Genomic DNA, 15,288 nt, shown 5'->3' on the forward strand with positions numbered 1-15,288 from the left:
TTTGCTTGTTTGTAACATAAAAACAGCTGAACGGATTTAAATGAAATTTGGCATACACATAGTCCATGTCATGGATTAAAACATAGACTACTTTTCATCCCGGTAATTTAAAACCGTGGTAAATTATTGAAATTTTAAATAGATGGCGCTGACGTCGTACAAATTGCGTTATGTATCGCTGCAGACATTTAGTGATTATTGTAGCGGTAAAAGCTTTACACGTAGGTGAAGCCTTGAGCAACACTTAGTATTGAATACATCTTTCACGAAGTCTTAGTTAAGACATGCAGAGCTATCTGAGCATATTTTGTAGCTTCAAAGCTTTTACACGACAACTATATTTCAGTGGCGAAGTGTCAATATAAACCGATTCCTGCCGGCTTCCCTTTAGTAATTTATTCAAAATCTAATTATCATTAGATGGATTTGCCATTCTTGCCATCCTTTTGCCATTTTTATTTGTAAGATTGATTTTATTTTTCTAATTTCTGTAATAGTTTTAATTTTGGCAATAAAAGTTTTTATTATTATTATTATTTGCAGATTGCATTCAAGCATATTAGAACCCAAGTATATGTCGTTTCACCCTTCGCCACTGCTATATGCATACAGTGATACGAAGCATATTGACCAGCCTTATACAAAAAATGTTAATCATCATAGGTATCCCTTTTTTATTGCCTTAGTAAGCAAACAAGCCTGATATTAATTGTATGTATTGTTCTATGTATTACCGTGACAATGGTAACTATACGCACATATACATAAAAACCTAGTTGTTTCTTATTGTCGTTTTTAATGAACGATCCAGTTTTATACATCGATTCGATCCCGAGGTTAGTAATTATAATAAGTAATTTGTAACATATGCAAAAAAGCTTTGTTCTGATAGATCAAAATAACGATTGTTTCTGGAGAACGGCGGTTAGTTAGGAGAGCAGAAGTAACGAAACATACAGACGAACTTTAATACAAAACCTCCTTTTTTGTGGTCGGTTAAAAAGGATCATTTGTGTTTTTTTACTACCAGTACTATAATAGCCGGCATACAACTTCAGCACAGCGTGTGGCTAATGTCTAGCTACAATCAGCACCATGGCAAATGAACAACGATTTGAAAATAATTAAGTATCTACACTAAGGTACAAAATAATCGGCCACTATTCGGTAGTGTGTAATGTGTACTGTAAAAGCAGTGATAACCTAATTGGTTTTGGAACGGCCTGTCGAGACGAATGTCTGCAGTTTTAAAACCCAAGGGTACACAACTCTGACTTTTATGTGTGTATTCTTTGTGAATTATCGCTTGCTTTAACGTTGAAGGAAAACATCGCGAGGAAACCACCATACTCGAGAAATTCTCTAGAGGAATTTTGAGGGTGTGTGAAGTCTACCAATTCTCACTAGGCCAGCGTGGTGGACTCCCTCTCAGTAGTAGACGAGGCCCGTGCTCAACAGTGGGACAGTATACAGGACTGATATTACGATATTACTACTAGCTATAATAGCGCCATCTTTTATTTGATACCACCATACGTTTGTCTGAACAGACTTGATTGTTTTACCGCAATATATTGATTATTATATTGAAAAATATTATTATGACGTGTACTGACGGTGAGCTCGTTGATGATGGCGCCGGTGCGCCAGCCGTGCTCCAGCGTGACGTCGGCGAGGTCGCTGTAGGGGTGGTCGCCGAAGTACAGCACCTGGTGTCCGCGCCAGCCCGTCAGCTCCTGCAGCTGCTTCACTGTGCCCTGGGATTATATTATTCTATTAACAAATACATTTCCTGAGGCATTTTAGGTAAGTTTCCAATTATAAATAATCAAAGCTCTGGACATTATATTTTTTTTCTATAAAATATCTCTAAAATGTAAACCAATATGTTAATTCATTACAGCACAAGCAATTTGTATATAACATTAAAAACAGTGAAACCCATATGTATTTAAACTCTTTTTGTTTTAAATAGTACATCAACTTCGAAGTATAGACAAAACCCAAGTACATAAAGTTAGTCATCAGACATATTTACATTTTAGACTAATAACAAAAAAAAACAAATATATTTAATATTACTAAACGGCAATATTCACTAATTTTTCTATAACTTATATCAAATGTAACAATCCTAGAATATCAGTCCATACCTCGTAATAAATTATGCCTTTATCTAGCGAAGTGACTTTTTCCCATATGTGAGTGTTGGCGTTTTTGTCGAACACCCTGATCGGGCGAGACACCTCGGTGAAGAACTTCGGTTTGTTCGCGTTCACTATCACCACGTCGAAGTACTCGCGCCAGTCCGCGCCGACTAACATCTCCATGCCGGCGTTACTGGAACCAACAAAAAAAATATACCATCAAGCCAACAAATCGATGGCTCCTAAGTAAACTGTCGTATCTGGAAAAGTAGCGATATTTATTTTTTAGCGTTTCGTTATCTAGGCACTGTTTACTACCAAACCCATTTAATTCAAAAGTTAATATACAAAAAAACACTTCATTAACAATAATTTACTAACTTCTTTTTAATGGGTTTTGGTAGTAAACAGTACCTTCATAACGAAACAGTAAAAAAGGGAATATCGCTATTTTTTCAGATACGATAGTTTACTTAGGAGCCATCGAAATATGTAACGGTTGTATGCGACTGTACCAGTGTATTACCGAAAATAAATATAAAGCCTTTTAAAAGAATATAGGACACGTTAAAAGAGGGATGTATAATGCGACATCAAATCTTTTACTGATAGGAAAGTGGACAAACACGTGCCTGATGTATTTTATACAGTATTTGGAGTACGACCACCAAACATGTTGTAAGCAGTTTGCTTTTTTATCCGGCAACAACAACACAGGTAGTTATATTTCAGGTGACCGTCAAGAGACGGTCAGTATTTTATTTATCAACATTATAATTACATACAACATACATTTGGATTGCAATTATCAATATAACAGTTTGTCGATAAAAAAATGCATGTAGAATTATGTAAGCTTTGTAGAATACAGATTTGACGTATTACTTACACAAAGTGATAGGGGCTGTTTGTCACTAAGAATAGCTTCTTGTTACTATCTTGCAGCATTTGGAAATATCTCCTCAGATCCTTATTGGGCCTTATGTATTCCTCTACATTCTGTGCAACTATTTTGTGCATAATGGGATGACAACTTTGCACTGAATTCTGAAATTAACAAAAAATATTATAGTTTTATTAGAGTCACGACAGACACACGAATTTCGACATAATTTCCATTTTTAATAAGGTACAAATTAAGAAACACAATTGGAAGTACGATGTAGATACTTTTTTATATGCCTACGAATTTGTAAAATTAGGTGGTCTGATAGTAAAAGTATTGTCTTGTTTGCCGAAGAGTCTTTTATGTTAGATATACTTTTTATTATTAAAGCCTAATGGTGAATTCGGTACAATTCCTCCTTAGCAAAGTAGTAAGTATTTTTTTGTATATTTTTTTACTTATTTAAGGCGATACCTCAAGGTCCATTTTCATACATTTTGTTTCACCTTTAATCTGGTTAACTAAACAAGTATTGGCAAGTAAAGAATTTAAATTCACGTCTAGTTAGTGATTAGTTCTCGCAGTTGAAAGAAAAACGTAAAAATAATTAATAATCATGGATATTTCCGCCTTTAAAATTTAATATGACGAAATTTTTCAAGAATTCAAGATTAAAGGTGAAACAAAATGTATGAAAATGGACCTTGAGGTATCGCCTTAATTACATTGTACAATCGGTACCCACTTACCTTAACGTCTAAAAACAGTATTTCCGGATGATAATCAATATGATTTTTAATGAAGTACTCGGCCACGTTACATAAGAGTCCCATTTCAGGCACGGAAAATAAATCAGCTAGGTGGACCATTTTCGCTCTGTTAGGCTACAAAAAAAAACACAATATAAGTTGTATTTGTATAATCTAAACAAAAAAAACATAGCTACTTATAATCATTACGATATAATTTTAATTTGGGCTATATTAATAGCAAAATATAAGTGAATAAGTAGTTATTAATGTTTAATTTGAGTTTAATTCTCCTGCGTTAAATTAAGATAACAAATTTCCCTAAGGTCCTCTACAGTAGGGGTCATTGCCTTTCGTGGCAGGATTGCCGTACATAAGCTGTGATAACCATCTCGTGTATATTTTTTGTGGATTCATTTGAATACTCGTCTTGCCGCACGTAAAACCTTGTTGTATTTGCCCGCATACATTGCCCGTATTAACTTAGGCGAGCATTTCTCAAAATAAATTGATGTAAGAAAGTCGATTTTACTTTCTTTCTAAAAAAAGAATACATAAGTATAATGATTGTATTAGGAAAAATAAAGAGTTATTCTTTACTTTCTTAGATGAGACTGAAAATTTCGTAACAATGTTTCGTATCTGTACGTTACGTAAATTTATTTTAAGAAATACTCAGGTAAGTAGCAGTTAGGATAAGATGAGAATAGTCACGTACATCTTTCAGCATCCTCCTGAAGACGGGAGGAAATAATGTAAGTTCTATGATATTCAGACCCTGATCTATATATTTTATGAATTTCGTCCGTTATGATACCAAATATAGTCCTGATTTATGATTTAACACCATAAATCTATAGAGTAAGATTAGTTTTCCTTTTCTTTATTGCATTTTATTGAAGACACAAACCCGCCGCTCGTTTGACGGTAAGCAATACGTCATACGACCGCCCATAAACAGTAGCTACCCCATACATAATATAAGAACTTTGAATAACAAAATACTTAGTGGCACTTATAATATACAAATTATACAGACATCTAAATCTGATAGGTCACGAAAACTAAATACTTACTCATATACGTAATATAAAAGTACTCAAGTATTATAAACAACTTCGTGACTGTAATGTATGCATTCTGATTAAATAAGAAAAACAAAGGACAATCTACAAATATGTGGAAATAATATTGCAACACACGACATCAACAATTGTCACAAGGTTAGCAGTGATCCTGAGTAACACAATATGCGTATAAGGGGGAACTACAAATGAATGATTGCTTACAAGTGCCAATTATTGCAGAGCCAGTCTGGTCTAGTGCTTACATAGCCATATGACAACAGTAAATATTTGTCTCTCGTATCAACTCTACCATAACAATAAACGCAATCTAGATTCTGTTTATTCTATTTAATTATAAAAGTTTAATAACAACTACATAAGTATTACAGAAGTCGAGTTACTATATTGTTGAATAATGAACAATTTAGTTCACCTAATAGGCAAAGCACTTCTTTATTATTCTATTGTAACTGAAACAATAGGAAATACTAATTATTATTTGTGTCATTAATTAGGCTTTCTAGCATCACATTTATAACACAAAAAGAAATAAATATTTAGAAAGTGCATTCTTATACAAGACTATAAGTATAGATTATAATAATTGATGGCTAATTCAAACTAGACAGGCAACCATGTTACCTTTTTCCGTAATGGATTCTAAAAAAATAAAAACAATATTTGTATAAAGAGTAATTTCAATATACATAAAAAAGAAAATTGACGGACTTTTTCAACTGTCACTTTCTTTTTCATGCTAGGTCTAGTCATATGAAATTTGGCACAGACATACTTTACAATTTAAGGGGGGATTAAATGAGGATTTTGAATTTTCAACCCATAAAGGTGTAAAATGAGAATTAAAATATTGTATTCAGAGATAAATTAAACAGACATTTACACCCAAAAAAAAGTATACTTATATGAATTCTTGATTTTACAAATTCAATCCTTACAAGTTGTGACTTAGGGCCAACTAACACAAAAATCCATGAGTAGTTTATAATGGCTTATTGAGAACTGACTACAAAAAATTATAAAAAAAATACTTATATATATTTCCTGATATTCACACTAACTAAGTTGCAGGTATTAAATAGCTTGTTAATTATTTAATACATTGAATTCATCACTTGTTTTGAGAATACTGTACAATTTAACTCACTTATTGTGTTTCTGTTTTAAACTCTATTTTCTTATGTATGACATGCACTATAGAATATGATAAAAAACCACTTACTTTATGAGCTCTTGTGTCACCCTCCACATATGCAATGGGTATGATTCTATTTTTATAAAGTTTCAATACTTCGTCTGTTGAAACTGGTGTTAAACCTCTGTACACTGCACCAAATTGTATTTGCAAGAAAGAATCCAGTTTTAACAAAAGGCCCTTTTCAATATCATAATGTAAGCCTCTTACTGCAAAATTCGGTCTGTATTCAAGTTTCAATATTTCTGGTGGATACTGAAATAAAATTTACTTTTTTTATAGTTAACCATACTCAGTAGCAAGCAAAATACTGTATATAAAAAAAACTAGATAAATGAATACTGAAACATTATACTTAAAACACCTTAATTGTTCTTCATAAAATTTAGCTAAGAAACATTTTAATTACATCAGCTTTCAAGAATAAAACATATTGAAACTGGTCCATTCATTTGGGAGCTAAAATGTCACAGGGATGTACAGACACACATATACCCACCATAAACTTATTAGACCCCTATTTTTTGTTGGAGGTTAAAAGTCTACTGTTAACTTTGTCATCATAAACTGAAACTCACATTATACTTCTCTAAAAGATATTCTCTGCCAAGATTGTACAATAAATGCTCCATGGTTGGTTTATAGTGAGCCAGGGTGTAGTCATAGTCAAAGCCGTACACTTTGACTTCTGAGAGATCCAGTTCATTGCAGGCAAACACTCCTCGGGGATTCACATCTTGTGGTAATTTTTTTGCTACAAATATCACCATATAGTTATTTAATTACAGGATTTCAATATAACAATCATTTATTTGTTCTAAGGCATACATTTAAATAAATTAACACAATATAAATACCAACATTGACATTTTCAGGTGGTGGCTAAAGATATTTAGGGGCCTTTTGAAGAATACATTACATAAAGACTAGCTTTTGCTCGTGGCTCTGCCCATGTGAAAACGTTTTCCGAGTTGGTTTGGAATCTATGCTTCTGTCCTTCCTAGAGTCCCAAACTATGAGCATACCAAAATTCATCGAAATCCCTTGGATAGTTTTTGAGTTCATTGCATTCAGACAGGCAGACAGATATGGCAGGGACTTTGTTCCATAATATATTTTTTAGAACTTATTAAGAGGAACAATTTGTGATAGATTATTGTTGCAAAATGTTATCTGTTTAAAGTTACTGTTTATAAGCCTTCCTTGATAAATAAGGCTATGCAATACTATGCAAATTTTTCAATTCAAAACTAAAAGTTTCTGAGCTTAGTGTTCAAACAAACAAACAACCTTTACAGCTTTATATAATAGTATAGATAACTGACAGGTACACCTTAACTTGTATCCCTATATTTAAAATAAGTATTACCCTATGGTCCACCAGTTGCATGTTCTAACATGGCACAGTAATGCTGGAGCATACAATTTATGGATGTTGCAAAGCCATAAGATCAGTTAGTATATTGACAAAGCCTCTATACTAGTTTTCCTAAATTTTATTATGTAACTCTATACATAAACTCATATTTAAACATACAGTTAAGTATAATTTCAGAGAATGTTACAAAATGAGAATACATACAACTAAAAAAAATTTGTTTGTTTGAGATTAGTTTTTAAGGGTGTCCCACCTGAATTAAATTAAATTTCAAGAGGTTATTCTTGAATTTTAATTTATTTCAATTTAATTTCATTACCTAAAAGTATTTTTTTTGTTGATAACCATCCCAACTGTATGTGATTTCTTTAATATATATTTACTTAAGAGGTTTAAAAATTATTTGTAAAAACAATATTTTTTTATAATATGAAACGGAAAAAAAAAACAGATGAAAATATTTAAAAAAATTGTACTTACATCTACATTTTAGTTTAGTACGGCAATATGCCTCGTTTAGTAACTCTCGTGTTGAGAAACTTCTACCTTTTGTAGGAGCCGAAGATAACAGACCGAAATTAATTGTTTTTTGAAATATACTACTACTAACTTTAAACAAACAACTAACACCACCAAAAGAACTTCCGCAAAATTTCACCAAAGACATTTTACTAATTAATGATTATACGTGAATAAACTGATTAATTTACACAGAGTTATAAGGTCTACTCAAATTTTAAAACTTGTTACGTATCTACGTACATAAAATAACAAAACTGAAACTAGCATTTATAATAGATTTCTAAAAATATCAATACACAAAGGATATATAATGACTATAAAGTAAATATTTCATTTAAAATTAATTAGAAATCGTTGCATAATTCGAAATCTTCGTTTTAACATTACAAACGCGAGTAAATATTCTCGTTTCGTATATCGTACTGTAAAAATTGAAATTTAATGTCAAAATTCTAATGTCTGGAACATGACATATTTTTTTTTATTTTGGCAAAGCACAGTTTGCACCTCCCGCTATGCTCACAACACATCTGCCAATGTCAAGAATTTTTTTTTGGTTTTGCTTTCACCCGATTAGTCAAAAATCAAGATTAAAAATAATATTGTTATCAATGTATTCAATTAAAATGAATGCCCAAAATGTAGTCAATGAATAAATATTATTGATGAAAATTGAAACTGGTGACTACAGATAAAGTCGAACCTCTATACGCGGAAAGAATGAGATTGATTGAATATTTTGTTCATATATATTTCGATTTTTTTCAGAGATAAGTTATTTATTTATTTAAAGCACGTAGAACTTACAGCTATATAATTTCTATTAGTAATTACAACAATGTAGGTGTCTAAAAGAAACATAATGGCGTTCTTATTTCCAGATTAGGAATTTAATCCGTTTGACTCGGTTATGTGAAAATGTATTCAGTTACACACTACACAATGAAACTCCGTTTTCATAAAATTAGAAAAAAATAATGTCGGTATCTTTTACTCAATATTTTACAAGATGCGGCATTTGCTCAATTCATCTTTTTTATTTTGAATTTTTTGTCATAAGTAAAAAAAAACAGGTCTTATATAGCTTCCGCATGTCGAGTCAAAATATATAAATTGACTACTATATGAATTTTAAAAATGTGAAACTAAATTGAAATTCACGGTGACATTCCGGATGTATAAGCCTGGCTTACAAAAGAGTGCAGTGTCTTAAGGCGATACCTCAAGGTCCATTTTCATACATTTTGTTTCGGCTTTAATCTGGGTAACTAAACAAGTATTGGCAAGTAAAGAATTTAAATTCACGTCTAGTTAGTGATTAGTTCTCGCAGTTGAAAGAAAATTTCGTCATATTAAATTTTAAAGGCCGAAATATCCATGATTATTAATTATTTTTACGTTTTTCTTTCAACTGCGAGAACTAATCACTAACTAGACGTGAATTTAAATTCTTTACTTGCCAATACTTGTTTAGTTACCCAGATTAAAGGTGAAACAAAATGTATGAAAATGGACCTTGAGGTATCGCCTTAACTCATTTTTAAGTATGTCAAAAAAACTTTGTTCCGATTGGTCCACTTAGATCGAAAAAAGCGATCGGGATTGTTCAATGAAAATAACGGTTAGTCAATACTATGTTATCTCTGTAGGTAAATTGTGTTGTAATTCTTTGTAGATCAATTCATTTCGTTCCTCAACACACTATTCCTAGGAGGTCGTGCGCAGTTAATACTTAACTACCTATCGCTTACACATGCCACACATTAACCGTAGTCTAAACTTTAAAGTCGTAACAAATTTTATTATGGACGCATAATGATGCGTCTCCATCGATGCGTCCATATAATTAATGCCATGGAACATTCATAATGTAGATTTGTATAAGTACCTACAGTTTATATTGTAAGACGTTTACCATGTAAAAGTTTTGCTCACTAACGGCCGATTTCTACAAACTATTTTAATAAGTACTTAGCGTTTGGAATAGTTTTCATTCAGATCATTGTGTTTAATATTAATTGACACATTTTTTTCTTTGTGTGAAGTCAAGTAAATCCCTTTCATATTATTTTTGAGAAGAGAAAATATAAGTAAGAACGGAAAAGAATGATTTCTTACTTTATCTGTGGATTGAACCATCGATATCTCCAAAATAGGTAATATTAGTAAGTAGTACATAAGTTTTTAATATAGAATACCTACCTAATCTCTTTGGGCAATATTATTATTTTTTGGAGATCTGCCGTGGTACCCTGCGAACGGTATACAAGCGATCCCCCGGCTTAGCAACCACGGCAGTCTCTGCGAGGAGTTGGTAGACCCTACCGTTATGACCGAGGGTGCCAGCGGACGAAACGCTGGCGACCCACGGCTATCCGGTCTCAGGGCCTGGGAGGAAAAAGGAAAGGGATAAAGTGAAGAAGAGAAGAGGAAGGACGAGCCATCGCTCCTCCTTCCTCTTCTCTTCCTTCACTTTATCCCTTCTCTTCGGAATAGTAGGAAGGGAGAGGGAGGGGAAATGTTCGGGAATCTTTATAGGCCTCAATGTGTATTTAGCAACCATGACGTATATACACTGAACTGTGTGCCTAGGGTCGCGGCAAATGTGCCCCCATGCATGGGCGTGCACTTGGTATGGAAACCAAGCGCACAAGAGTTGCCTCGGGGGCGGACCCAAAGACATTAGGTAGGAATTTTATTTATACAGCCTGTTTATTGTAACTACATTTTGTGAATGGTAAAACGATTAAATAGGAGTATATTTTGTTTACGGTAGTTCGTCAAAAATAATACATGACAGCGAAATTTAAAAATAAAACATCATATTAACTTTACCTTTTGCGTTTAATGAAGGCAACTGCGAGTTCTAAATTCAATATGACAAGAAATTATTACTTACATAAATAATTGTTATGCTTTTAGGGATAAAAAATAAAACAATGAGTATTCACTATTAAAAACTAGATTCATATACATAACAAATAACTATGAAATTAGACTACACACAGAAAGTATAAAAATATCACTTCAAATAAGAGTACCTAATCGAGGATTTTAAGTAATAAGTAGGTAGGTATTTATTAAATTTGAGGATAAGCGCTGCCGATAAGATTCTTACTTCTGTAACGGAAAGTGTGCGTGACTATTTCAACATCTTTACCCCCTAATTTAAGTTTGCAATCATTATCAGCTCAGACAGAACATAGAGTGTAAAGTGCTATTTCTAATTCAGGCGATGTGCCGATAAACATAGAGTCCACAGGTTTGTTCGAGCCTTGTTGATTGAAATGCAGCCATCACAACTCCTTTCTAAAAAAATATTACCAAAGTATATTATTTATTATAAGTATTCATTAGTACACAGTGCACTCTTTTACAATTTTTCACTACATACCTCACCAAGTTGTACATATTTCAAATATCCTAAGTAATTTATCCTATTAAAGTTTCTTCCTTTGAGAAATATATCCAGTTATGCAGTCCTGTAAAAGTAAACTTGCTTTAACTACTAAAGTGGTAAAAAGGGAGATCAGAGTACATATACTAAATTAGGAAAAAACGGACGACTAACTGCCAAAATTAGGTCAAGAGAATTTAAACCTGTAGTGTACTGGCTGGTACGTTTTTCTTAATATAATGTTTTGTTTCAAAGAAATGTCAGTTTGTAAATAAATGGATTCCGGAGTACAAACTCAGAATATTATTTCCATGTTTTCTGGAATTCTACAGTGGCGACGAGGAAAATTGAGAACATATTGTATGTAAGTTATCTCGGAGGAAGGGTATAGCGTGTTAAAATGTCGATTGGAAAGGTATCAAAATTCGACGTACAAAATGGTACGTGGTCAACATATATAGACCGACTGGAAATGTATTTCAAAGTAAATAATGTGAAAGAAGACATGAGGTTACCAACTTTAATTGCTGTAATGGGCGAAGAGGCCTATGAACTATTAGTCAATTTATCCAGTCCGAAAAACCCTCAGAATCCGAGTACGAAAAAGTGGGTGGAGCAGATGCGGAATCATCTGCAACCCACACCATCGCCTCTAGCGGAGCGCTATAAATTTAGGCAGAGGAGACAAGAAAGCCAAGAAACTGTTGCCGTTTACGTGGCGGAATTAAAAAATGTCACGTTATTGTGAATTTCGAGCAAATTTGAACGAAAATTTAAGAGATCAATTTGTCTGTGGGATTAAAAGCGAGGTGATTCGGCAGCGTCTATTTGCCGAAAACGGTATTCTGTCTTTTCCGGAAGCTGTGATGTTGGCGAGCTCATTAGAAGCGGCGGAGAGAGATGCGGCGGCTGTGATGGTTCTGAGTGCGGAAGTGACGGAATCACCGACGACTGCAGAGGGAAAAGTGCACTTACTCGCGTCGCATGAGCGTGCAAAGAAGGCTCGTGGCGGTCTTTTGTTCACGGAAATAGCGGATCGCGGACAGGGCACAGAGTCCGCAGCACAGGTTGTGGCCGATGCGGTTCTATAGATCATGGTAATGTAGACTGTAGGTACCGCGACTTCGTATGCGGAAGATGCGGAATTGTTGGTCACTTACGGCGAATGTGCCGATTTGTCGCGGCATCGAAGACTCGAGCAAGTGTAATACCAGCGGTGGCAAGATCTCAGGGTCGCACAGGAATACACCACGGCCAAGCCAATCAACGGAAAATGCCGAAGAGCAGTCGGATGTAGAAGAGAACCTTCACCAGTTATGTTTAAATAATTATAAGGCGGTGAGTTTGCCCATATCCATTGATGGTTGTACTATACAAATGGAAGTAGACACGGGTTCAGCTGTGTCATGCATTAGTAAGAGCACATATGATGCGTATTTTAATCATCTAAAACTGAAGCCGCACAAGATAGTTTTTAATTTTTATAATGGTGTAAGTATAAAACCCATAGGGGTTATTAATCCGCTAGTACGTTACAGGGAACAAACTAAACGATTAGAGTTGTTTGTAGTAAAAGGAGGTACTACCTCACTCTTAGTAAGGCAGTGGTTAACTGAACTACATATCAAAATACCACTATTTACCAATATGAATGTAAACCATTGTAATGTTGATCGGACTCATTTTAATAAAGAAATAAACTTATTATTTGACAGATATAACAAGCTGTTTGATGGACGTTTGGGCCGATTCACTGGCTGTAAGGCGATGTTGAAATTACGGGAATCGGCGGTTCCGGTGTTCCATCGTGCGCGGCCACTGCCTTACGCACTGCGCGACCGTGTTGACGCAGAGTTAGACAGAATGCTGCGCGATGGAATAATCGAGCCAGTCGATTGTTCCGACTGGGCGTCTCCTCTGGTACCGGTAAATAAAGCGGATGGCTCTCTGAGAATCTGTGCGGATTATAAGGCTACTGTTAATCCTATGCTATATGTAGATAGGTTTCCGTTACCGAGAATTGATGACTTATTGGTGCGCCTAGGCGGGGCTAAATATTTTCTAAGATAGATTTATCCCAGGCCTATAACCAGATAGAGTTAGATGAAACAAAAAATATACTGTGATAAATACTCATCGCGGCTTATTTCAGTATAATAGATTAGTTTATGGTCTAGCGTCTAGTGCGGGCATTTTTCAGCGCATAATGTGTGAATTAGTAAAGGGAATTCCTAATGTAGAGGTATTTTTAGACGATGTGATAATAGGAGGTAGCAATAAGGAGGAGCATTTGGCCGCTTTAGAAGCAGTGCTTGAGAGACTTTATATTAAAGGAATGAAATTGAAAACCGAAAAATGTGTTTTCTTAGTTGATGAAGTAAAGTATTTAGGATACGTTTTACACAAGGACGGCATTAAAACCGACCCAGCGAAATTGGAGGCGATTGATAAAATACCTAGACCGAGTAATGTTACGGAGTTGCGATCTTTTATAGGACTAATTAACTTTTACGCGAGATTCGTAAAGAATATGAGCACTATATTAGTACCGCTCTACGAATTATTCAAAAGGGCAAGGTTTGGGTTTGGTCGGCCGAATGTGAACGTTCTTTTAGTAAAATTAAGCAGTTAATGATGAGTACAGAGGTTTTAGCGCATTACGACCCAAATAAGCCTCTTATTCTGACTTGTGATGCGAGTGCGCGTGGAGTTGGAGCGGTGCTATCGCAACCGGCGGCAAGCGGAACGGGAGAGCGCCCGATAGCTTATGTATCGCGCACTCTTACCGACGCGGAAAAGAATTACTCTCAAATACATCGTGAAGCGTTGGCAATAATATTCGGGGTCAAAAAGTTTCACCAGTATTTGTATGGGCGTCATTTTCTCTTGAGAACGGACCATAAGCCGTTGGTATCGATCTTCGGCCCTCATAAAGGAATTCCAACGATGGTAGCTAGTCGTATGCAAAGGTGGGCTATCATTTTATCTGCTTATGATTTTGAAATAGAATATGTTAGGTCGGAGAGAAATGGTGCCGACGGGTTGTCGCGTTTACCGATAAATAGTAAGCAAGATGTCACTGTGCCGGAACAAACTTATTTGCATTTTGTTCAACAGGCTTTATTGTTAGATTATAAAGAGTTAAAACTACAGACTAGTAAGGATCCGGTTTTATCGAGGATATTGAGTTTTTTGCGCGATGGTTGGCCAAGAGACTGTGATATCGAAGAGTTTAGACCTTATTTTAATCGGAAAGATGAACTCTATGAAGAATTGAGTTGCGTGTTGTGGGGCATAGATTATTGATTCCGGTGAAGTGTAGGGAAAAAGTTTTGAGGATGCTCCATGAGCCCCATATGGGTATAGTTAAATCCAAGGCTATGGCTCGTAGTTACGTATGGTGGCCCGGACTTGATGAAGAAATAGAGCGCATGTGTCGTAGTTGTGAGATATGTGTTGCTCAGGCGGATGCTCCGCCGCGGCAAACTCCGAGTATGTGGCCGTGGCCGAATCATCCATGGACCAGGCTGCATTTAGATTTCATGGGGCCCGTATTTGGGAAAACATACTTGATCGTAGTGGACGCTACATCTAAATGGACGGAACTTTTCCATATGAGTAATACAACAGGACCGAAGGTCATAGATGTTATGTGAACTTTTAGCAGATGGGGCCTACCCAAGCAGATCGTTACGGATAATGGGCCCCAGTTAACGTGCAATGAGTTTGGTAGTTTCCTTAAATCTAATGGTATAGATCACGTTTTTCGGCGCCATATCATCCTTCCTCAAACGGTCTCGCGGAAAATGCAGTGCGATCCTTAAAGAGGGTTATTAAGAAAGCAGTGCAGGCTAAGGAAGAAGTTGATAAAGCACTTTATACTTATCTTTTACACTATAGAAATACTGCGCATTCGACTACGGAGAAAG

At 35.0% G+C, this 15,288-nt stretch overlaps 1 protein-coding gene across 1 annotated transcript; it reads right to left on the minus strand.

Moving 5' to 3' along the window:
• Window positions 1–1,502: 1,502 nt before the first annotated feature.
• LOC119191331 (5'-nucleotidase domain-containing protein 3-like) lies at window positions 1,503–8,500 on the minus strand. Its single transcript, XM_037445233.1, has 7 exons — window positions 7,921–8,500; window positions 6,641–6,816; window positions 6,090–6,317; window positions 3,783–3,917; window positions 3,037–3,194; window positions 2,154–2,340; window positions 1,503–1,757 (listed from the first exon to the last, which is right to left on the minus strand). Exons 1-7 carry the CDS (start codon window positions 8,105–8,107, stop codon window positions 1,518–1,520), a joined length of 1,311 nt encoding a protein of 436 aa, XP_037301130.1. The 5' UTR covers window positions 8,108–8,500; the 3' UTR covers window positions 1,503–1,517.
• Window positions 8,501–15,288: the final 6,788 nt, after the last annotated feature.

The sequence above is a fragment of the Manduca sexta genome, unplaced genomic scaffold (assembly GCF_014839805.1).
Source record: "Manduca sexta isolate Smith_Timp_Sample1 unplaced genomic scaffold, JHU_Msex_v1.0 HiC_scaffold_1354, whole genome shotgun sequence".
In the NCBI taxonomy this organism is placed as follows: Eukaryota; Metazoa; Arthropoda; class Insecta; order Lepidoptera; family Sphingidae; genus Manduca; species Manduca sexta.

What these genes read in the sequence shown, in the direction of transcription:
- LOC119191331 (XM_037445233.1), bottom strand. Translation starts at nt 8,107, where the DNA reads ATGTCTTTGGTGAAATTTTGCGGAAGTTCTTTTGGTGGTGTTAGTTGT. An exon ending in AACAGCCCCTATCACTTTGT is followed by an intron (nt 2,341 to 3,036) that starts GTAAGTAATACG and finishes TGTTGGTTCCAG; the next exon opens with TAACGCCGGCATGGAGATGT. An exon ending in AAGGCATAATTTATTACGAG is followed by an intron (nt 1,758 to 2,153) that starts GTATGGACTGAT and finishes ATATAATCCCAG; the next exon opens with GGCACAGTGAAGCAGCTGCA.